We start from the raw sequence: 23,547 nt of genomic DNA, 5'->3' as shown, positions 1-23,547 counted from the left end.
GTATGCCCAGCTCTCCTGGGGCGTCCAGGCCCTCTTTGTAGAAATCAGTTGGCAGAGCCCCACATCTGGGCTTACTGGGAGATCACAGGCAGGCTGGGGCTTTCCTGGCCCCACTCTGAGCTGTGGCTGGTCAGCTATGGATTTGAGAGCTTTCCCACTCTGGCCAGGGCCAGGGCTTACATGTGTTTCTCAAACAGTAATAACAACAACCCAGCCCCATACTCTTTTCTGTGCTGGGCACTGTGTTAATTCATTTGGTTCTACCAAGCACCCTAGAAAAAAAGCATAATGACTATTCCCATTTTATAACTGAAGAATATGAGATTCAGAGAAGGTCTGGAATTTGCCCTGTCAGTGTACACCCTTAACCATTACCCCATGCTACCTCTCCGGGTGGGATGGATGGATGGATGGATGGATGGGGAAAAACATTGGTGATAAACTGCCTCCCTGAGGGACCCAGGCCTTGTCCCAGGAGGTCTCAGAGCAAGCCCTGGATGGGAGCTCACACATAGGTGTGGCAGTGGGGCCAGAGCCATTTACACTAAGGAAGACTTCTCCTAGCTCTCTGCTCCCTGCCAGCCTCGCCTGGCTGGACTTAGAAGGGCATGAGACCACATCTCCAGTAGATTGGAAGTATCCCCATTAGGGGACACCTGATAGAGATACTAGATAAGAGGGCACAGAATGGAGGACTTACTATGTGGATTTATTTGTATCTGGTTCTCATCGAGAGATGAGGCCACCACCCCACTCTCTCACCAGGCAGTCACTATGCTGTCGCCAGCCAGTGTTGACATTCTGTAACTGACATAAACACACTGTAGGAAGTTTGGAATGGGAAGGAAAAAGGTAACTTACACTCTTTTTTTTTTTTTTTTTTTTTGGGGGGGGTAACTTACACTCTTAACACTCTAATACAGCATTTCTGTTCTTAAAAATAAGATTTCTAAAACTTATCAGACAAGTAAGACCTACCATGTGTGCTCTGTGGCCAGTCAAGCCATGACTACTGTGGGTGCTATTGTGTCATCATGAGCTTCTCTCCCACTTACATGGGGAAGGGGACATGGGTGTTGGTGGAACGAAGCAGAGAGTGAGTTGGCTTTGGTCTGGCACAGCCTATACAGGCCCTTCTAGACTCATGAAGAGTGTCCTGCCTCTTCCCTCCTTCCATTAGAGCCAGTGGTTTAAGCAGACAGTTTGTGGGGCTGGCCATTGGTGAAGAAAGTTAGGGTAGGACCAAAGGTCACCACAATAGCTGATAAGCATGAAATGAAACCTCTTGCTTCCATGGCCATGTTCCTCCTCTCTAAGCCCAGCTTTTCTTGGTAACCATGGTGGTGAAGTTGATCAACTTCCTGTTGGGAGAGCAGGTATGGCAGGGAATGCTTCCCAAGCCCACTGCTAGCAGATAGTTCTGGGAGCAGAGCACTCATCCAGGCCTGGTCTTGGTCAGCGGTGATCTCTAACATGCACTCCCCTGGACTCCCATTGGGTAGCAGCCTGGCCGTCACAGTCTGCAGTACTTGAGCAGCCTTTGGCCTCCCTGTAGAAAGCCGGGACAGCAGTGCCTGGGCAGTGTTGAGTGTGGGCCCCAAGTGTGCTCCACACCATTTGCCTTCCCAGCACACCCTCATGGAGAGTCCTACCACCAGCCTGCTGCTTCCTCCATCATTAATGTTGTGGGGTACAGGCCCTCGCTCATGCGTATTTGTTATCAAGCAGCAGGGCACAACAGGTCCAGATCTGCACCATGCACTGAGTACCGAGGGAAAGCAGAAACAGATCTGACAGCCACATCCTGCCTGGCACTGAGATGCGCTCCCTCCCACCGTGTCTAGCAAGCACAAGCTGTCACACTGCCCAAGGACCAGCCTCCTTCCTTTAATTCTCCAGAAGCTGTCTTTCTCCACTCTGGCCTTGACGGAGGTGCCTTGAGGAAAGAGCCTTTCCCAGAAGTGATTGTTGCAGCTAGCGGAAGCTCAGCTTTGCAGGGGGCAGAGCTTCAAAAAAAAAAAAAGTGTAAAATATGAAGGTCGCAAGAGTAGAGATTTATTTATTTGATCTAGGAGAAAGTTGTCCACAGTTTTATCACTTAAACACAAGCCCACTCTATTATATCGTTCTGAGGGCAAGAGGGTAAAACCCAAAGCAGAGTTGACAAGCACCTGTTGTGATCCAGGCAGTGGACACAAGGGCATGCCAGACTGGCCACATCTGCCCCTTCCTGGTCAACTAGAGGCCTAGTGACGATGCCCATGCACCACACGCAGGATAGGGTGATAAATGGTTGTCGGTGGGGGGAAGCCGCCCTGGGGGCAGTTGACCTGCCAGTGCCCAGCTTCCTTCCCATCTCGCCTGCCCGCCCTTTGTGGAGAGCATCCTCACTGGGCTCTTTTCTCAGGCCAGTAGAGTTTGAGTAAGATGATCTCAGAAGTCAAAAGAGACAGACTTGAGGTCCCTGCTGGGGCATATTTTGGTCTGGGCCTCTCAGCTGTTGGTGTCTTGCCAAGATGTGTAGCCACCTGAGGGCCAGGCTCTTCCATAATGAGGCCCCCTGAGTTCACTGGGCCATCAGTACACATCAGTCCAGAGGCTCAGCTTGGGGCATGTCTGTGCCTTATTCTTCTTAGGACCTCCATGGGCTGATGTGGATCAGATGGCTCCTGTGCTCTGTTGGCCTTGGCATATGCACCATAGGCATTCCAAGCCAGTCTTCCCTGCCTGCGGCAGGCACTGGCCTAGGCTAGAGTAGCCAGAACACACATTTTACTTGCATTCTCTTGGTAGAAGGAAGTTTTCTCATCTTCACGCAGCTAGGGTTAGAATTGGACATCCTGGCTGGGAAACGTGGTGTGGTCCTGTTGGCATTTCTGACCCTCTTTCTTCCAGTAAGGAAATGGAGGGCTCTAGTGACCTGTGAGGCCTGTTCAGCAGTGGGAGTGGATGCTGTGGGTGAGGCAGCTCGCCCCATCTCTCCGGGGCCCCTTAGGCCACCCAGACCCCTAGGCAACTGATTGTTGTTGTTGTTGTTGTTGTTGTTTCTGAGACAGGGTCTCGTCCTTGTTGCCCATGCTGGAATACAGTGATGTGATCATGGCTCACTACAGCCTCAACCTCCTGAACTCAAGGATCCTCCTGCCTCAGCCTCCCGAGTAGCTGGGACTACAGGTGCCACCACACCTGCTTAATTTTTTAATTTTTTTGTAGAAATGAGGTCTTGCTATGTTGCCCCAGGCCGGTCTCAAACTCTTGGCCTCAAGCAATCCTCTCACCTTAGCCTCCCAAAGTGCGGGATTACAGGTGTGAGCCACCACGCCCAGCCTATAAACTGGGTTGTTGTTTCTCGGGGGGTTTTTTGTTTGTTTTTTTGTTGGGGGGGAGGTTAGGTTTAATAGGCAAAAGAAAAAGAAAAGAGAATAGCTGTCTCTCTGAGAGAGGGGTGCCTGAGCGGGTCTTCCCTGAAGCTGGGTTTCTAACTCAGTCTAGGATTGCTGTTTTCTTCCTCTTTATGTGTTCTAAGAACTCTGGCTGAATTCTTGACCCTCTGCCTGCTTTCCATAAAAATTGTGCTCTGTGTGTCTTTGTGTCCAAGCTCTCAGTGCCTGATGTGAACCGCTGAGAGGCCTACATCATCATTTGATTCCTCTGTCTCCCCCGTGCCTAGCACAGGGCTGATCCTAGCATTACGGCTTACCCTGTTTGGTGAGCCACGTTTTGAACACATTAGAAACCTGGCACATTTTTTAATAAAGTGATGGTGTCCCCTGTAAGATGGGTGCCAGCCCTAAGCTGTGGGACGCAGGCAACTTCTTGAGCTCACATGAGAAGACAGTATAGTGTGGAAGGAGCTAGGACCTCCTGGCTTTCAGTCATTAGGGCCACCTCAAAGGGTGGGGGGAGGGGGGCAGCCCATGGTAGGCTCTGGGCCTGGGGGAGGGGAGATGCTCTTATGGCTTTTCTTTGCCAACACCACTGGGGGCAGCGATGCAGGGGAGGGAGAAGGGCAATGGCTCCAGGAGAAGGAGTAATGGTGGAGAGGCAAGGACACTGAGGGAGAGCGGTGGGGTGGGCTGCAGGGGAGCAGGGAGGGAAGGTCAGACTAATAGCAGGTGGCTGAGGGGAACATAGGGAGTGAATGCTCAGATTCTTTCCTCAACGAGAATAGTGATGGTGGGCAATCTGGCCACACATCTGATGTCTGCAGATAGGCTTTGACTTAGCATGCGGAGAACTGGGGGCCTTGGTTGTTGCTCACTCGGCCCTGCCCCAGCAGGCCCCAGCTATCTCCAGGCCGCTACTACAGTAGGGAGAGGGCTCAGCCATCGCACACCACCTCAGAGCTGGTGCTGCTGGCTGCTTCTCTGGCCTCCTCCAGGCAGGCTGTACAGGGTGTGCCATGCTCCTGGGTGCCTAAGGATCCGCAGACCACAGGACCCCTTGCCTTTATCCCTTGCTCCCCAGCCCTTTCCATCTGTCCCACCCTCCCGGGCCAGACAGCTTTCTTCTTCTGTAGCCAAGGAGCCTGTATCTCAGGGTCTAGCCCAAGGTCATCCAGGCCACTGTCATCATCCTGGGGCCAGCCCTGCAGCACCACCACCCAGCCTGGGCTATCCTGATGTGAACTGCTGCCCCATGGCCCCTGGTGGAGCAAGGCTGGGTGTTCAGGAGCTGGGCTCATGTCACCTGAGGGCCCACATGGGAGCACTTGGCTCACATATAGCAGCGGCAACCCTGGAGAGGGAGTTGGGGCAGGCAGTGGGCCGAGCACTGAGCAGGGGAGCAAGTGTGATACTTCGTGAACCCTGGCTGTGTTTTATGCAATGCTGGTGGTGGCAACACCTGCCCTTTGTGGGCTGCTTCCCCATGCCCCAGCCCCAGAGGTGGGACAGCCTGTGCCACCATTCAGAGGGGAAGACCCAGAGCCCAGCCCATAACTCCCCCTCTCTGTAGCCTCTGGGTCCCTCACTGCATGCCAGCTGGGACAGCCTGTTTCATGGAGTGGGAGACCTCAGTTGGGGCAGAGCCAGCACCGGGCCCTGTGCCTCCTGCTGCTGGGTCCAGCACCCACTCAGCAAGGGCATTGATCCAGCCATGCTGATCACCTCACCGAGGCGCCTCCGTTACTGGTGGTAGACCACTGCATGGACAGGGCCTAAAACCAGGGTGACTTTCTTTTCCTTCTTCTCAACTGTAGGAAAAAACGAGGAGTCATTGGAGAGTACAGAAGGCTTCCGGGCTGCAGAGCAAGGTGTCCAGAAGCCTGCTGCAGAAACCCCAGCCTCTGCTTGCATCCCTGGCAAGCCCTCAGCATCCACACCTACCCTGTGGGATGGAAAGAAGAGAGGGGACCTCCCAGGGGAGCCAGTGGCCTTCCCCCAGGGGCTGCCGGCTGGTGCTGAGGAGCAGCGGCAGTTTCTCACAGAGCAGTGCATCGCCTCCTTCCGCCTGTGCCTGAGCCGCTTCCCCCAGCACTATAAGAGTCTCTACCGTCTGGCCTTCCTCTACACCTACAGCAAGACCCACCGGGTGAGTGGCTGCCGGGCCAAGGGGGCTTGGATCTTCCCAGGGCAGCTGGGCATCTTTGAAGGTTAGTGGGCAGAGCTAAGACAGATTGGAGCTTCACGGTAGCAGCACATGGGAAGGATGGGCGAGGAGAGCTGCAGGAGGCAGGGCCAGCCCCAGGAGTGGGCCAGCTTGCCAGGGAACCCGGTGGTGAGGGCCCAGGGTCACAGCCAGGAATGGAGGGAGGAGTGTAGGGGGTCTCACAGTCTCAGGGATAGGCTATGGGGTGAGGGATAAGGGTCCATAGGCTCAACTACTCTTTCCTGTGAGGGCTGTGCAGCGACTCAAACTCTGATGTCGTGCTCCCTCACCCCTGCCGTTCACCCATCATCTCAGCGACAGCGTGCCCATCTTCCAGGTGCCCTAGGGGCCCTGCTTACTCTCTGTTCCGGCCTTGCTTGCCCTAGGCTCCATCTCTCCAGCTGCATATTGCAGGGGCCTCCTCACCATACCCTGCCCCTGGGCTCTTCTCTCTGTTGCAGCTGCCAAAACCATCTTCACAGCCTCTGCTTCATGGGGGTTGGGTGCTGACAGCCTCCTCCAGCTCTTTTTGGAAGGCAGATGATGTAGCGATCCTTAACAGCTGTGCCCCAGGCTTAAGTGCTTCCAGGGGCTTCCCAGCCAGACCTCTTCTGCTGGCGTTTAGATTTGGGGAGGTAATGTGGCCTGGGCAGGACCTAAATAATAGGGGTGACTTTATTTTCCTTTAGTCTCTCCTCACCCAGGAGGTGTTGGGGAGTGTCCTGGTCGTTGTCCTGCACCATGTAGCTATATTCTAAGGGGGAGGCCGACTTAAAAACATGCAGGTGGCCAGGCGTGGTGGCTGACGCCTGTAATCCCAGCACTTTGGGAGGCTGAGGCAAGGGGATCACCTGAGGTCAGGAGTTGAAGACCAACCTGGTGAATCCCCGTCTACTAAAAATACAAAAGTTAGCCAGGCGTGGTGGTATATGCTTGTAGTCCCGGCTACTCGGGAGGCTGAGTCATGAGAATTGCTCAAACCCGGGAGGCAGAGGTTGCAGTGAGCCAAGACTGGGCCACTGCACTTCAGCCTGGGTGACAGAGCGAGACTCCATCTCAAAAACAAAAATAAAAAATAAAAAATAAAAACATACAGATGAGTAAAGCACGTCTCATTTAAACAATACCACAGAGAAAATAACGGGGTGCATAGAGGGGTGAGGGTGCTGTTGTGCCTCTGCAAAGACACCTTTTGTGCTGAGACCTGTATTGTAGGGGACAGCATTGGTCTGGAAGGAAGGGAGAGCACCCAGACAGAGCAAGCAGCCCAGGGAGGTGGCCATTATGGGCTGGCATTGGTGTGGGCAAGGGCCAGAGAGGGCCAGGTATGCTACGCAAGCAGGGGTGACCTTTAGGGTCTAGCTGTGAGGACTCTGTCAGGTTCTCCTCCTAGAGGTCTCCTGCTGGTTCCCCCCAGCATCCTCAGTGGAATGTTTGAAGAACCAGAATGGACAGTTGGCCAAGAGATGGGCCCTGGCTTGGCACTGGCTATGTGCAGGAAGTGGCACTTCACAGAATTCTGTTTGGGGGACTAGATGCAGGGGTCCAAGAAGGTAAGTGCTGTGTCCCCACAGTGACCGGTATGCTCATGTGGCTTGGTTGATTTCTTCAGAGCACAGCAGGTGACACAGGTCTGGGTGGGAAGGAGTCTCATCATCTGGGGCTTTGGTCTGTAGTTCAAGGTGCAGTGCATGCTAGCAAACGATGGCCAGCTCCGGCTTCCCTGGCTGTTGGTGCCACACTGGAGCCTGGCTTGCTCAATGCTCAGCTTCCACTTGGCAGTGGACCTTACCTCTGTACCCCAGGCCTTCTGTACCCAGGTGGACCTGGGTCTTAATAAACCCCAACCAGCATGTCCGCACTGCTGAAGCCGTCTTTGGGCCTGAGGGGCAATGGCTGATATGAACTCTGTTGGGCTCACCATTGCTTTGGGAACTTTCCCCTTTCCCTCTTTTGGGAGCAGCAGAGCCCACTGCAAGAGCCCACACACACATCAGTGGAACAGACACTAGTAACCATCGTCCTGTCCTCCCCCACCTCTGGTGTCCTTCTGTTCAAGTGCATCCTCAGGCAGCCATGCAGCCCCCTCCAGCTGTGGTCAGCTCTGACCAGGATCTGGTGTTCCCTAGTAGTGAGCTCAGACCCTTCCTCATCCTGTTACAGGGTACCTTCTCAAGAGGCAGATGCCGAGATGGAATTTCGGGTACAAAATGTGTATTAGGAATTGGCACCTGTGCAAGGGAAGTGGGGAGGGACAGCAGGTTTGGGTGGGAGGAGAGTTGAGTGGCGATACGGGCCGCACCCACCCACCCTCCACTTCCCTGCTAAATGGCTTTATGTTGAATTTGAAGGAGCCAGTGCATGTAAAGTGCTTAGCTCAGCACTAGACACAGAATGCTGTTATTACAGCCTGCCCCTTCTCTTGATGAATTTTTCAGAAGTAGAAAACAGTATTTATGTCAAAATTAAAGAAAAGTTGGAGGGAGGTAACCACAATTCTACCACCCTAAAACTAGCTATCTTGGGTCTAGTACAGGTTGAATATCCTTTATACAAAGTGCTTGGGACCAGAAGAGTTTTGGATTTTGGCTTTTTTTCAGATCTTAGAATATTTGCATTATACTTACCTGGCTGAGCCATCCCTAAGCCAAAAATCTGAAATCCAAAATGCTCCAATGAGGCTGGGCGCGGTGGTTCACGCCTGTAATCCTAGCACTTTGGGAGGCTGAGGCGGGTGAATCACCTGAGGTCAGGAGTTCAAGACCACCTTGGCAAACATGGCGAAATCTTGTCTATACTAAAAATACAAAAATTATCCAGGCGTGATGGTGCACACCTGTAATCCCAGTTAATCAGGAGGTTGAGGCAGGAGAATCGCTTGAACTGGGGAGGCGGAGGTTGCAGTGAGCCGAGATCACGTCATTTCACTCCAGCCTGGGCAAAAGACCAAAACTCCCTCTAAAAAAAAACAAAACAAAAAACCGAAATGCTCCAATGAGCATTTCCTTTAAGCACCAAAGTTTCAGATTTTGGAACAATTTGGATTTTAGATATTCAGACTTAGGATGCCCTACCTGTATTTCTTCCCAACTCCAGTACGCATGCCCTGTTGATTGTGTGCTTTCGAGACACCAGGTACCCCAGGTCCCAGAGGTGGGATCATACCCCTTCTACTTTGCATCTGGGAACCTGCTCTGAGGGTCACACAGAGCTGAGTGACAGAGTCAGACATCAGCCCCGGGCAATCTCACGCTGGCCTAGTTGCTGCACCATCCCCTACACCTTGTCCACACTCATAGTTTGCCATTTTGCTCTTACCACGAATGCCCCCTCGCCAGGTCATTTTGGTCATCTGTGATGGTCCAGGGTAGGCGGACCAGTTGACCCAGCCATCCCCACCCAGTAGCAGGGATGGAGGCTGCCTTGGGCTGTCTGCACCATTGACGTCAGTATCCCCAGACAACCCCCAGTAGCCATCAGCCTCAGTTTCTGCCAGCTTTTCTGTTCGTTGCATTCCCAGGCTGAGTTCCTTTGTTCTCAGAAATGGAATGCTATCTTAAATCTAAGAGAGACCCCTTAAGCAGCAGACACTCCCTACCCACAGCCACACTGCCTACCCACAGATCTGCTTCCAGGAGGCAGCTCTGCAGGTGCCAAGTGTGCCTCAGGTAGCCTCGGGCCACTGAGCTCATTCTAGACCTTGCATATGCTGGGTCTAGGGTGGTTCCCACTGGCTCCTGTGTTTGCTTCACCCAGAAACCTTTGCTGAGCACCAGTTACCACCACCAAATTGAATGTAGGTTGTTAATACCTAGCTCCCTTGAGAGCCTGAGTTAAGACCTTCCTGCTGCTCTGGGGCATGCCATCCTGGGGGCTGCATGTGGCTCTGCCCAGACCTGGGGTGTCACCTCTGCTGGCAGCAGCTTGTTCACAGATCTGGGGGCCACAACTCCATGTTGTCACTGACTAATGTGAAACCATTAACTGGGAAGTAGTTACCACTTTCCAAACACAGCTGTTTGTTAACAAACACTTCCCGCTGTGTATATTTGACAGCAGCACATTTCTTCATAAAATCCTGCCTGTGGGCTTGGCAGTGCCTTTTTCTTGTTGCCATCTCACAGCTCACTGGTGGACTGAAGCATCCGATGTCTGCCTCTTCAAAGGGGCCCACAACCAGAGCCTGCCTGGAGCTGTGTGGTTGACTCCTGAACCCTTAGGTCTTTCACAGACACCTCCAGGTGAGGCTCTGCCTGCCCAGGCCTTGCAAAGAAACCACCTTCAGGGCACAGTGTTCCACTTGCTTAGCTGCTGACAGCAGGGCTTTTGGGGGAGGAGGAGAGAATGTGGACTCTGAAGCTGGCCTCACCTGGGTTCAGATCCTGGCTCCGCATGGGAACTCTTGGAGGTCCAGGGCTCTTCTTTCCTCGATGAGAATGATAGTGATATGAAAGCAGAATTATTGTGTTAATGAGGTGAGGGATGCAGTGCTGGGGCAATGTCCAACACACCCTGCACTGCCCTCAGCCAACAGTCCTTCTCACCCGTCTAGTGAGGCCCATTTCTTCAGTGTCAGCATCTCCCATGGCTCCTTACTCTTCTGCCAGGCCCTCTGAGGGCTCCCTGCCTGGGGCATAGTGGCCAAGGGCTAGGTCTGTCCTGAGGAACCTTTGTTGCCTGCCTGAGGCTGCCCTCCCACCCAAGGTTGGCACTGCTGCACACAGGCTGTCCCTGGACCCCCCAAGGCAGTCCACCTGTTGCCCTGCACACTGTGCACACCTTAGATGGGGATGATCATTTATGCTGATAGCCATAAGGGCCCTAATTCTAGCTACTGTATCACTTACTCTCTGGATCACAATCTTCACCAAGATTTTGAGGCCTGAGTCTACACTCTTAGAAACCTGGCTCTTTGAGCCCATATAGGCACCCCAGGAGAGAGAGCACATGGCATCAGACACCTTTTGTCATGAAGGTTCTGGCTTTTACTGATGGGTGTCCAGGAAAAAGTCCAAGGCATAGATACCCCTGCGCTGCTCTCCCAGTTGCCTCCTGCTCAGCTGGGAGCTGAGCCCCTTCACCTCCTGCTACTTCTGATGCAAGGGGTTCAGGGCAGAGGGGGTTGGTTATAAGATGTTCCCTGGAGCCAATAATCTTGAACAAAAACAAATCTGGAGGACTCATACTTCCCAATTTCAAAACTTACTACAAATCTATAATATACTAATCAAAACAGTGTGGAATATTAGCCTTAAAAAGGGAGGAAATTCGGTCACATCAGACAGCATGGGAAACCTAGAGGACATAATGCTAAGTGAAATAGCCAGTCACAAAAGACAAATACTGGATGATTCCACTTAGATGAGGTATGAGGAGTAGCAGCCTGGCTGTGCTAGCCCAATCAGACCCCATTTCTTTGGCCCAGTACCTATATGGGATGAGCCCAGGCCCAGGGTTTGGTTAGAGACAGACTCCTGCCAGGGGGGCCCCATGGTGCTGTGTGCTCAGCTGAAGGATCACCAGGGAATCTGCTGACTTTTGACTTCAGGGTCAGCTGGTGCTCTGGTGTGAGCCTGGGTAAAGGACAGGTCAGCTGGGTGTGAACCCCCACCCCTTGCCCACCTGTTGTGAGTACAGTATCCCCATCTGCCTGTGCTGCTGGCTCATGTGAGGGACCCGTAGAAGCCAGGACTATCGTGCAAGTTAAACGAGAGGGCCTTTGAAGTGGGCCCTGCACCATCAGACTGGAGCGGGTGTGAGGGCCTGCTGTTGAGACCCTGCTTTTTGCTCACAGGCAAGTGTTTGAGGGGAGCCGGTGAGCTTTGAGTTCACACTGACTGAGCCAGGACCACACAGATAGTAGAACCAGGCATCAGGAGGGCATTCTGGCCACAAAGTAGGGTGTTCGCCTGCCTTTAACCTTTGCTGCCTTTCCATGGACATAAAAGTGGCCCCTTCCACAAAATGGTGGTGTGCCCTGCGTCCTCACATGGATGTCCTAGGCTGCTGCAGATCCCAACCAGCCAGGTTCTTGTCAAGCTTTAGTTTGTATAGTTTGCAAAAGGAGAACTTGATATTTTTCTCAACTTAGGAATCTTGATTTTGCATTTCGGTCTGTCTGCCTCATGGTTTGAAGATTCTGCTGGGCCCTTAGGTGCCAGAGGAGGTGGGACAGGTTGCCCCCATAATGGCTGCTGCTTTCCTGGTCCTCTCTCCTGCAAAGAAATGCAGATTCCAGCAGTTTGAATAGGTTTGAGCACTCTGCCAGCAGCTTTTATTACCAATAATATTGTTTAAGCTTGGAAAAGAGAATGAAACTACCCACAACTGTCCCACAAGCCATGACATGGCAGAAGTGTTTGTGTTTCATGTGCTCCCCACAGTGTGTTTTCTGTGCATCTCCGCAGGTTCACTCATTCAGCAGCTGTCTACTGAGTGGTTGTCACACAGGAGGTTCCTGTTTGAGGTGCTGGGGATACAGCATTGTGTACTCACTGGGAGAATAGAGTGGGCAGCTAGTGATGAGTAGGAAGAAAAATAAAGCTTGGTAAGGGGTTAGAGGCGGGATTGTGACTATTTAGACAGGGAGATTGGGAAGACCTGTCTAAGCAAGGACCTGAATCAAGTGAGGGAGCCCTGATGGCCACGAGGATATTGGAGAAGAGGCTTGCAGATGGACACACACACAAAACACATGCCTAGAGACAGAAACAGTCTTGGTGTGACTAGAATCTGCTGGAAGCTGGTGTGACTAGATGGGCAAGGAGGAGAGAGGAAGAAGATGAGGTCAGAGGCTTTCAGGGCCTGTTTTGGTAGGGGAGAAGTTGAGGGGACATCATCCTGAATTAGGTTAAAGCTGTCACAAGGGCTGGGCATGGTGGCTCCCGCCTGTAATCCCAGCTCTTTGGGAGGCCAAGGCGGGCAAATCACTTGAGGTCAGGAGTTTGAGACCAGCCTGGCCAACATGGCAAAACCCCGTCTCTACTAAAAGTACAAAACTTAGCCTGGTGTGCTGGTGTGCCTGAAATCCCAGCTACTCAGGAGGCTGAGGAAGGAGAATCGCTTGAACCTGGGAGGCAGAGGTTGCAGTGAGCCGAGGTCATGCCACTGCCCTCCAGCCTGGGTAACACAGTAAGACTCTGTCTCAAAAAACAAAACAAAACTAAAAAAACAAAAAACTGTCTCAAGGTTGTGGAAGAAGACAGGCTCCATGTGGCCTGAGTGTGTCAGAGACACTACTGGGCTGATATGTAAAGAGTGAGTTGGGGGTGGCCCGTCAGAGGCCTAGCAGGACACAAATGGCCCCATCTAACAGGAAAGTCTGAAGAGCACTTAATGAAGGAGCAACTTACACAGGCCCAGGCAGAGAGTAGGAATTCACAAGGGAGGAGGAGTGTGGTACCCTGGGCCAGCCGCAGTGCCTGTCGGGGCTGGCCATTGATGGCTGCCCCTCATCAACTCCACAGGGAGGGAATTCAAGGAGTAAGTGCTCTGATCAAATTCCCTCAGTCAAACCCACCCTGTAGTCAGAGGCCCAGGAGCTTGAGAATGTGTCCACACAGGTGGAGAAGAAGTCAGTGTGGCAGCAGAGATGGGAGGAGGCCACAGCAGGATATCAGGAAGTAGTCTGATTCTAGATGGACTCAGACAGAAGAGCTGAATCAATGGATCAGACAACATGGGAAACCTAGAGGACATAATACTAAGTGAAATAGCCAGTCACAAAAGACAAATACTGAATGATTCCACTTAGATGAGGTATGACGAGTAGCAGTCTGGCAGCGCTAGCCCGATCAGACCCCATTTCTTTGGCCCAAGACCTGTGGGGTGTGAAAGAAAGAGAAAAGTCAAGGTGAATCCACAGACAGTCATTCATCCTCCTTCTGTTCTGATTCTCTAATGTTGTGAATCAGGTGAGAAAGTTTGCACCTCTATCACCTTCAACAACTGCATTTAACTTTTCATATATATATATGTGAGTGACGTAGAACAGTTGTATATATATGAGTATATATGAATAATGTAGAACAGAGTTCCCTCCTGAGGCACTATTGACATTTGGGACCAAATAATTCTCTGTTGTGGGGATGTCGTGTGTGCACTGCAGGACTTTCAGCAATATCCCTGGTCTCTACCCACTAGATACCAGTAGCCTTCCTCTAGCTGTGATGACCAAAGATGTTTCCAGATATTGCCAGATGCCTCCTTGGGGACAGACCCCCACCCCCATTGAGAACTATTGCCATGAGTCTCCCTCCCCAGGCAACTCTCAGGAATGTTGGGTGCATTTCCTTTCCATCTTCTGCGTACTTTCTTTATACACAAACAGACACACACTCACAGAAACGTATGCAAATGTGGTTCTGCTTTTTTTTGCTTCTCGTGTACTCATAAACTCTTTGATTGCATGATTTCTAATGCCTACACAGGATTCTCGGGGTGCGGGCACAGCTTTTACACTAACTCCTTAATATTTGGCTTTATCCAAACAGACATTCTAATTATAATTTTTCATGATTAGAAGTATCAGGAGTGGTTGGCTTTAAGTCTACCAGGTCTAGCTATGGGGATATTCATGTCCTAGGTTGCTGGGGTGAGTTTGCGGTAGGTATGTGCCCACAGCTTATGGATGTCCCCAGCAGCCCACTGAGTCTCCCAACAGCAGGTAGCCACACACTCCTCTTCCTCTGGCCTATAGAACACTATTCCAAGGGCTCCCAGCCAATTCCCCTTCACATGGGGCAAGGGGTCCTGGGTGGCTCCAAAGGCTGCAGAAGGTCTTCCCTGGCCAAGCCCTCCACCACTCCTGATTCCTCCATTTGTCATGGAACCCGTGAGCACCATCTGTGCCCCCATGCCAATGCTTGAGGTATGACTAGGTGAAGGGCTGAACACAGCTGAGGTCCATAGCCACCTTCCTGGCAGCCCTGTGGAGCCCTACTGGTCTTGCAAATAGGCTGGCACTGCTCCAGGATCCCCACCAGACAGTTTGCACACCTGGAGTCACCATGTAGGCGTTGTAGAGCCTGACCTCTCTGAGCCCCACCATCTGTCCCTTGTGGGTTCGTGAGGCAGGAGGTAGTTAAGTGGCGAGTGGATCATCATCATTGGTTGTGGCAGGGAGACAGCCCCTGGGGGCAGAGACCCTGGGTGACACAGGCAGAGCACATCCTCCAGGCCACCATACAATAGTGACAGATGGCACCTGGGATCAGGTCTGCCTTCCAGCTTTGCACATCTTGGGACAGCAGGTGTCCCCAGAGGGTAGTAGTTGTTTTCCCATCTCCAGCTGTCAACAGGCTTTGCCAAGCCCCCACTACATGCAGGGCCCATGGAAGGCTACAGGTAGGGATGCAAGCCACCTCACCCCAAGCTTTTGCTTCCTGTGTGAAGAGAAAGGGAGCCTGGGGAGTTCCAGGAGCTATGACAGTCAGCCCAATGTGTGCTGTAGTGGAACGATTGCTGGCAGAGTAGTGCGAGTTAGTGGGCAGGGGCTGGCATTGAAGTTTAGCCTCGAGGGCATGGACTGTTGCTTAGCTGGCCCCAGGGAGCATAGTGCTGGCACCGTGGCCTTGGGCAGGACCCAAGCAGCCCCACTCATGCCCCATGGCTGTTGCCCTCCTCCCTCAACCTGACATACCCTTCCTTCCCATTTTATGAAAGGTCAGACTGCTCAGCTTCCTTTCATTCTTCCTGTGGGCAACTGTTGCACCCTTTCTGTGAGCTTCAAACTAGACTTATCCTAGAGGAGCCATCAGTGAAGTCGGACTGTGTCCCTGCCCTTATAGGGCTGATAGAGAAGTGGGGGCAGACAGCAGACCCATCTGCAAGTCGGTGGAAAGGCTACTTAAGGTGGCCATAGGGCTGTGGGAACAGTATTCTAGGGGAGCAACGGGGGAAAGGTGAGGTGGCACCAGGTAGAGAGACCTGCAGGGACCAAGGTGGGAACAAGTGTGGCTGGAGGGCTGTTCACAAAGAGGAGTTGGGGGGTGTGGGGGAGATGAGCCAGCAGGTAGGCAGGTAGACTGAGGCATGGAGCTGACTCTTGCCCTGAGGCAGGTGCAGCCCAAAGGCCTTCAAGCAGAGGAGTTAGACATCCCTCTGCCTTCTGCTGTGAAGCAGGGATTGTCCAGATAGTGGGCAAGGGAGGACATAAGGTGCCTGTATGCTTCTGCGATTCTTTGCCCTACTTCTCTTCAGGACCTTACAGCCCTCCATCTGCCCTCTGTCACAAGAGGGTCTATATGCACAAGCCTCAGGGCCCATGCAGCCAAGGAAAATGTGCTGTTATCTGGCAAGTGGCTCCATGGGCCTCCTCCCATTCTCAGAGGTGCCTATGAGCCAGCAGTGTGACAGGTTGCATGAGGCCTGAGAGAGGGCTGGCCATGATGGCTGGCTCAGTGTACAGCACACAGCACATGCCCAGGCAGATTTGTAAAGTGACTTGCCCACCTATAGTGGATAGGTCAGGGGGCAAGGGAAGAGCCCAGGCCTCAGAGTCCTTGTAGCCTGGACCAGAGTCCAGGGATGGCTCTGCCACTTCCTGGCTCTGGGACCTTGGGCAAGCTCTTGAATTTCTCTGAGCCTCTATTTCCTCATTGGTAATTCTGTGAGGCGAGGGGTTATGGCACTGTGCTCAACCCAGGAGGCATCATGTTGCCTTACCTCACCTCACCACGAAGCTACAGGGCAGGTTCTATGCTGCAGGTACACTGTGCAAGTCAGATCCCCTTCCCCCTTGCAGAGGTTCAGCAAGGGCCCAACACAGTCTCTGCCTCCTCCCCCACCCCACCAGCCTGGCACCCATGATTCCCCAGACAGGTCTCAGCCCTCCCTGTCAGCACCTATCTGGGGCCTCAGGCGTGAATCAGCTAAGGGCCCCCATAAGCTGTCTGGACACTTTATGCCTTAGCATTGTTCAGCTCGCTCTCTCTGGTGGGCCTGGGAGACAGCTGGAGAAACACACTGTCCACCAGTACACAGTAGCCAGGTCTGCAGGAAGCTAATTTATAATCCAGGTTGGGTTTGACAGGCTAGTGTTTTCTGCACCCTTTGCCCCAGAAACCTCTCCCACTGCCTTCTCCCTTTCTGCTCCAATCTGGGGGACAAACTGGCTTGGTGCAGGTGGAGTGGTGGAAAACAAACCAGAGAGGAATGTCCATTCCCGTCCCATGGCCACAGGGCCTGCAAAAAGGCATTTGGGCAGGGAAGCAGAGTCTATGTGACTCTATCCTGGCCTCTGCGCTTTCTCTTGTGTCCCCAGCCAGAAGGAAGTCTTTGTTGAGGCTTTACTTTCTTGGTATTCTTAGGAAAATGATGGCTACTGGAGATGCTTCTTCAAGTCAGGGTCTCACATCTCCTCCCGCCGGCCTCAAGTGCTGCCAATTAAAGAGGTCTTCTGGACACTTTTCCAAGTTCCTGAGGAGCCCCAGAAGCAGCTTTGGGGTCATGACTCTTGGGTAACTTTTCTCAGGCCAGGCCTGTGCCCTGGGTCATGGAGTCACAGCTGGAGGAGTGGTCTGCCACAGCATTGAGGCCAGGGCCATAGAGGAGAGCAAGGGTATGCACAGGCTCAGTCCCCTAGGCAGCCTACCTCTGCTCTGGGCCCTGCAGCCCATGGTCTTAGCACTTACTCCCTGCCTCATAGCCCCCTGGCTCCCCACTGGCCTTATGGGCAGCCACATCTGATCCCCTCCACCTCCTTGGCTAGGCCCTGACTGTCCCAGGTGTCTGGGCACTTGCTTCAGTGAGTCCCTTACCCCCGTAACAGCCTTGTGCAAACCACAGCCTAGGTATCACCTTCTCCCAGAGCCTCCCTGACCTTCTCAGACTGGGTAAAAGGTAGGTCTCCTTTGCAGCCCACCTCCATGGTCAGGTGTGCTCAACTGTGGTATTAGAAGTGCAGGTGACAGACCAGGCACGGTGGCTCGCACCTGTAATTCTAACACTTTGGGAGGCCAAGGCAGGCAGATCACTTGACGTCAGGAGTTCGAGACCAGCCTGGGCAACATGGTGAAACCCCATCTCTACTAAAAATACAAAAATTAGCCAGGCATGGTGGCAGGCACCTGTAGTCCCAGCTACTCAGGAGGCTGAAGCAGGAGAATCACTTGAATCACTTGGAGGTTTCAGTGAGCTGAGAGCACACCACTATACTCTACCCTGGGTTACAGAGTGACACTCTGTCTCCAAAAAAAAAAAAAACACAATGTCCCACATCACCTTCTTGAGTACAGCTATGGCTGATTAGACCAGGATGGACACCTGCCTGGGCTGAGCCTCTCAGATCTCCTTTGGGAAATACTTTGAACCAGGTGTCACAGTGGGTCATGGCTGAGCACTGATGCAGGTTGTGAGCCCCTTTCTTGGGCTTCCTGAGACCTGAGTCTTCCTCTTGGAGCCCTGCTCTACTCACTAATCTTTGAGCTAATCTTTGGTTTTATTCCTTTTAATGAAGCATACCTGAAGCCCCACCCCTTTCTCCCCACCCTGTACTCAGTTTCTCTGCAGCTGACCCTCCCTCCTTGGACCTGCTGTGGAGCAGGGGCATGTGGCCTGGGATAGGGTGGGGTGGAATACAGAGGTGGGAAGCATTATGTGAGAACTTGGAACCGGCCTCAAGAGGCTTCTGAATGAGTGGCCTGGGAAGCAGGCTTTCCAAAGCATGGCTGCTAGGCATTGCTGGGGACGTTTTTTTGTTTGTTTTGCTTTGTTATTTTTTTTGTTTTTTGAGACGGAGTCTCACTCTGTCACCCAGGCTGGAGTGCAGTGGCATAATCTCAGCTCACTGCAACCTCTGCCTCCCAGGTTCAAGTGATTCTCCTGCCTCAGCCTCTTGAGTAGCTGGGATTAGAGGCGTGCGCCACCACACCAGGCTAATTCTCATATTTTTAGTAGAGATGGGGTTTCTCCATGTTGGTCAGGCTGGTCTCGAACTCCCGATCTCAGGTGATCCACCCGCCTCGGCCTCCCAAAGTGCTGGGATTACAGGCATGAGCCACCGCGCCCAGCTGCTGGGGACACTTGAAAGTAAACTATAGGTTGTTCCTCCTAGGGTGCTAGAGCTCAGAAGTTGAAGGTCAGGACTGGGTATTTTACTGTTTTCTGTGAGTGTGAGCAAAGTGGCCTCTGTTCTCAGTTGGGAGCCTGCCTCCAGGGTCTGAGGACCCTTTCGCTGCCCAGGTTGTTCCCTCCTCTGCCTGTCTCTCCTTCCCCTCAGGGAGGGGCAGGCAGGGGGTCCCTCAGCAGACGGGAAGCTCACAGTGAATGGACCCTCCTACACACAGCCACAGGGCCCTCCCTGCCCAGTGTTCGGGAGCAGCCCTCAGTCCCTACAGCAGCCCGGTGGGGGCAGAAGGGGTAGCCCTCATAGGAGCAGAAGCTTAGAGGCAGGCTAGCATGGGCCCCACAGCCAGCAAGTCAGGGAGCTGGAGTTGCACTTTTGCCTCATGATGATTAGGGGAACAGTTCAGTATGCTTAGCCTGGCCAGCAGTGGGCAAAATGGGACCAGGTGGGACAAGCTTGTAGGCCAAGAAGTGAGAGGGCTTTCAGAGCAGCTGAGTGCAAGGTGATGAAGGCCTGCTCCCTTGTGCTGGGAAAGGCGAACAAGGGACATGAGCGGGAGGGGAGGACACATTTGCCGGGACAGTGGGTGCTGTGGAAAGGGTAGAGGGTCTGGCATTGTGCAGTCCCAGGTGCCAAGCCCAGCTCTGCCCATTGCCAGCCCTTTTCCTGTAGGACAGCATGGTCCTGAGGTGGAGTGAGATGGCCATTGCAAGGTGCTTGGCTGCTGTGGTGAAGACCAGAGAGGGAGGAGTGGCTGGCCAGGCAGCTGGTGGGAAGGCCTGCTCTCTGGGCCAGTGAGAGGGCCCCAGAGAAGACAGAGGCAGCCAGGCCCACACCCACCCTCTTACCCTACACCATTCTCCCCTGGGCCTGTATTCCACCAAGAGGCTCTTTGCCCAGAGATCACCGACCTAAGCACTGTGGCCAGAGCCCGGCCCTCCGAGCCTAAAGCAGCTGTACCACTGGCCTTGAATAAGGAATGCTACTGACTCCTGACAAATAAGTCAGGGCTGCTATTTGGTCTTGTGGGGGCCCCCTGACAGAAGGCGGGTACTGGGTACATGTGGCAGGTCTGTAGGGTTGGTCAGGCCAGGGGTCTGTCAGTCTCCACTTTGAGCAGTCAAAGACTACACTCCTAAACCAGTGGTGCTGGGCCAGAGATCAGTTCTGAAAATGCATCCCACAGCCTGATGATCAAAGCCCGTGGCCAGAGCAGCCTGGAGCTGTGGAATCGATGTCTGCAGGAACTGCTGCTCATCGTGGTTTGCCATGCAGCCAGGAAGGAGGGGACCGCCTGCCTTCCCTGTGGGCGCCCTGAGCAGCCCACACACTCACTTCCAACCTACTTCTTGTTTCCCCAGAACCTCCAGTGGGCCCGCGACGTGTTGCTAGGCAGCAGTATCCCATGGCAACAACTGCAGCACATGCCGGCACAGGGGCTCTTCTGCGAGAGGAACAAGACCAATTTCTTCAACGTGAGTACTTTGCCTTGTTGATTTCCAAGGCTGTTTGTTGCCACTGCTTTTCACTGAAGGCGCATGAATTGACCCCCTAGGTGGGTGTTCCCAGGGCCTCAGCTTTGCGGCATCCTCAGAGGGCAGGCAGGGTGGTGCAGTCAAGAGTGAGCCAGACTCTGGTGTGGGGCTGTGATTGCTGAGCGACTTCTGGCAAGTCACTGCCCCCTCCTGTGGGGAGAGGCATGGATGAGCTTGGTATGTTCTCCAAAGCCCCAGGTATTCTGGGGCCACACAGGCAGTGATGACAGGGGCACAGGCCCAGGTTCCTCCACCTGCTGGAGCAGCTCCTCCTGTGGTCTCAAGCACGTAGGAGATTCTGACTGCTTAAAAAACAAGTGGGCTGGGCGCGGTGGCTCACGCCTGTAGTCCCAGCACTTTGGGAGGCCGAGGTGGGCAGATCATCTGAGGTCAGGAGTTCGAGACCAGCCTGGCCAACATGGCAAAACCCCATCTCTACTAAATATACAAAAATTAGCTGGGCGTGGTGGCAGGCGCCGTAATCCCAGCTACTCAGGAAGCCGAGGCAGGAGAATTGCTTGAGCCCAGGAGGTGGAGGTTGCAGTGAGCCGAGATCATGCCATTGCATTCCAGCTTGGGGGACCAGAGCAAGACTCTGTCTCAAACAAACAAACAAAAAAAGAAAACAAGTGTGGCTTAGGTGCGGTGGCTCACGCCTGTAATCCCAGCACTTTGGGAGGCCGAGGTGGGCAGATCATCTGAGGTCAGGAGTTCGAGACCAGCCTGGCCAACATGGTGAACACCTGTCTCTACAAAAATACAAAAATTAGCTGGGCGTGGTGGCAGGCACCTGTAATCCCAGCTACTCAGGAGGCTGAGGCAGAATTGCTTGAACCCAAGAGGTGGAGGTTGCAGTGAGCCGAGATGGCGCCATTGCACTCCAGCTGGGGAGACAGAGTGAGACTCCCTCTTAAAAAAAAAAGAGTGTGACCAATATTGGGCTTTTAGTGCACTTCAGCCCTGATATTCCGTGTGAGGTGGAGACTTACTCCTTGAGCAGGGCAGGGCCAATTACCTAGGCCTGCCTGCCTCTCGTCCCAAAGGCCTACATATGCTCCTCTTGATACCCCACCTGGATCTACCCTCCCCCATTTCCTCTGTCCTGCATGGAGACAGCTGGCCCCTCACTCCCCTCTACCTCCAAGTCCTTACCTATCCACCGCCCCTACCAGCATGGCCAGCTCCCAGCTAGGTAACTTTGGCAGATCATACATCCCCTCTGAGCTTTGGTTTCTTCTGTATTTTCCTTGATTCCCTCTTACTCATGGAGAAACTGAAGGGCAGAGTTGGCCTGAACAGGAGCTGAGGAGAGCAGGTTTCAGGTCTGGAGGGGTGTAACAGGCCAATTCTTAGAGTATGTGGGCAGGCAGGTCCCCACTGAGAGCCAGCCAGCTGGTGGGAGTGTCTGGATCCATGGCTCCTCCTCTCCCAGGGTGTGGTCTTCTGGTGTCAGAGTAGGAGCTCGAGATCCTGAAAGCCCTGCATCTGCCCACCCTCTCTGTTTTGGTATTTTATAGACAAGTAGGGGTGTTATTGGTAATCAATCTACATGATACCAAGGGATTTGCTGCAAAAGAGAGGTGCCCTCTTAACCTGCATGCCCAGGCCACAGCCACCTCCCCACAGCAGAAACTGTTTCTTGTCTCATGTGTGTCCTTCTAGAGGGCATCTGCCCATTAAAGCTAGTGCACATAGATGTGCACAAAAGGCAAAAGTGCACACATTTCTGCCCCTTGTATTTTTTCACTAAACAATATCTCTAACAGTATCTCTTGGAGATACTGTTAGAACCCACCCATTCTTTTTGATAGCTACTGCATAGTATTCCCAACATAGGGATGTCCCACAGTTTACCTACCCATCCCTCTTTTTTTCTTTTTGAGACAGAGTCTTGCTCTGTCACCCAGGCTTGAGTTCAGTGGCGTAATCTTGGATCACTGCAACCTCCGCCTCCTAGGTTCAAGCAATTCTGCTTCAGCCTCACAAGTAGCTGGGACTATGGGTCCGCACCACCATGCCCAGCTAATTTTTGTATTTTTTTTTTTTTTTTTTTTAGTAGAGACAGGGTTTCACCATGTTGGCCAGGCTGGTCTCGAACTCCTGGCCTCAAGTGATCCGCCCTCCTTGGCCTCCCAAAGTGCTGGGATTACAGGCGCGAGCCACTGTGCCCGGCCTCCCATCCCTTATTGATGGACACTTAGGTTAGTTCCAGTCTTTTTTACTACAAACAATACATCACACACACACACACACACACACACACACACACACACACACACACACAGACAGACAGAAAGGCTCAGTGCTTCACCTATGAAGCACTGCCTTGACTGACATTATGTTAATTTTAACTTCTGTGCAAAAGTTCATGTCCTTCATGTCATTTTCTAGTGGATTATTGGTCCTTTTCCTATTGATTAATAAGAACTCTTTATATATCAATGAAATGAGCCCTTTGTCAGCGTTTTGAAAATCTGTTTTTCTGCAGTTGATAGACTAGAGTTAGAGCTAGACAAGTTGCTTAATTTCCCTGTCCTGGGTTCCTCACCTTGAAAGTGGGCTTCTATTACCTGGCTTGAAGAGTAACTGTAGGAATCAAGTTAGATACTGGGGTAATATTTCTAACACAGGATCTAGTACATGGCAGGTACTTAAGAAAATAGTTTCCCTCCCTCCCTCTCTTCCTCTCTCCTTTTGGTGCTTTGCCTTTAAAGCCTATGCAGTGATATTAGAAGGAAGGACCCAACCTCCATGTCTTCCTCACAGGGGAAGACCTCAGCCTTTCTAATGATAAAGCTAGGGAAGCTGGCCCCTCAGATGCCTGCCGCGCAGAGCACATCCAAGTTGGCAGCCACATGCTCCAGGCCTCTTTCCCATTGGGCTCCCTCCCTGCACCTCCTCCTTAGTTTCTGGGACCTTCCAAAATGAGTCTTGCAGAAAAGCAGTCTGAGGTTGTGTGCCTGTGGGAGAGAAGGCTGGTATAGCCTCATGTAGGCCTGGCACATAGGCAATGCCATCCCTGCACCTGGAAGCCCCTGAAGATCAAGGCCGCCCCAGCCCAGACTGGGTGTTTTGGTGGTTTTGCCGCTTCCAGGACAGTTGTTCGTTCCTCCATGCTTCCCAGTGACCTGCTGCTTTTACCATCGTTTGGGGCCTCTGTCCTCTGCTTTCTTACCTCTTCTCTTTAGAGATAGGTTTGGGCTACTTGTGCTCCTTGAGCTGTGCCAAGTGTCTAGTATGACAAGAAATGCTGGGCAGTTCCTGAACACTTTCAGCACATGAGTCTATCTGGCATATTCCCAAGTCTGGGGAAACTACATACTAACGTGTTTATGAAGGAGCATTTAGGGCAGCCCT

General features: G+C 52.8%; 1 protein-coding gene across 14 annotated transcripts in view; it reads left to right on the top strand.

The window, feature by feature from the left end:
• LOC129468655 (calcineurin-binding protein cabin-1) overlaps nucleotides 1-23,547 on the top strand; it is a 169,943-nt gene that overhangs the window by 105,229 nt on the left and 41,167 nt on the right. For all 14 annotated transcript variants that reach the window (XM_063622714.1, XM_055254489.1, XM_055254487.1 and 11 more), the window contains 2 exons: nucleotides 5,201-5,532; nucleotides 20,017-20,130. In XM_063622714.1, the coding sequence (XP_063478784.1) occupies nucleotides 5,201-5,532; nucleotides 20,017-20,130 (446 nt within the window). The remainder of the gene's footprint in view (nucleotides 1-5,200; nucleotides 5,533-20,016; nucleotides 20,131-23,547) is intronic.

Source organism: Symphalangus syndactylus, chromosome 18, assembly GCF_028878055.3.
Source record: "Symphalangus syndactylus isolate Jambi chromosome 18, NHGRI_mSymSyn1-v2.1_pri, whole genome shotgun sequence".
In the NCBI taxonomy this organism is placed as follows: Eukaryota; Metazoa; Chordata; class Mammalia; order Primates; family Hylobatidae; genus Symphalangus; species Symphalangus syndactylus.
Note: the sequence above shows the minus strand (reverse complement) of the source record. Positions and strands in the feature narration are given on the sequence as shown.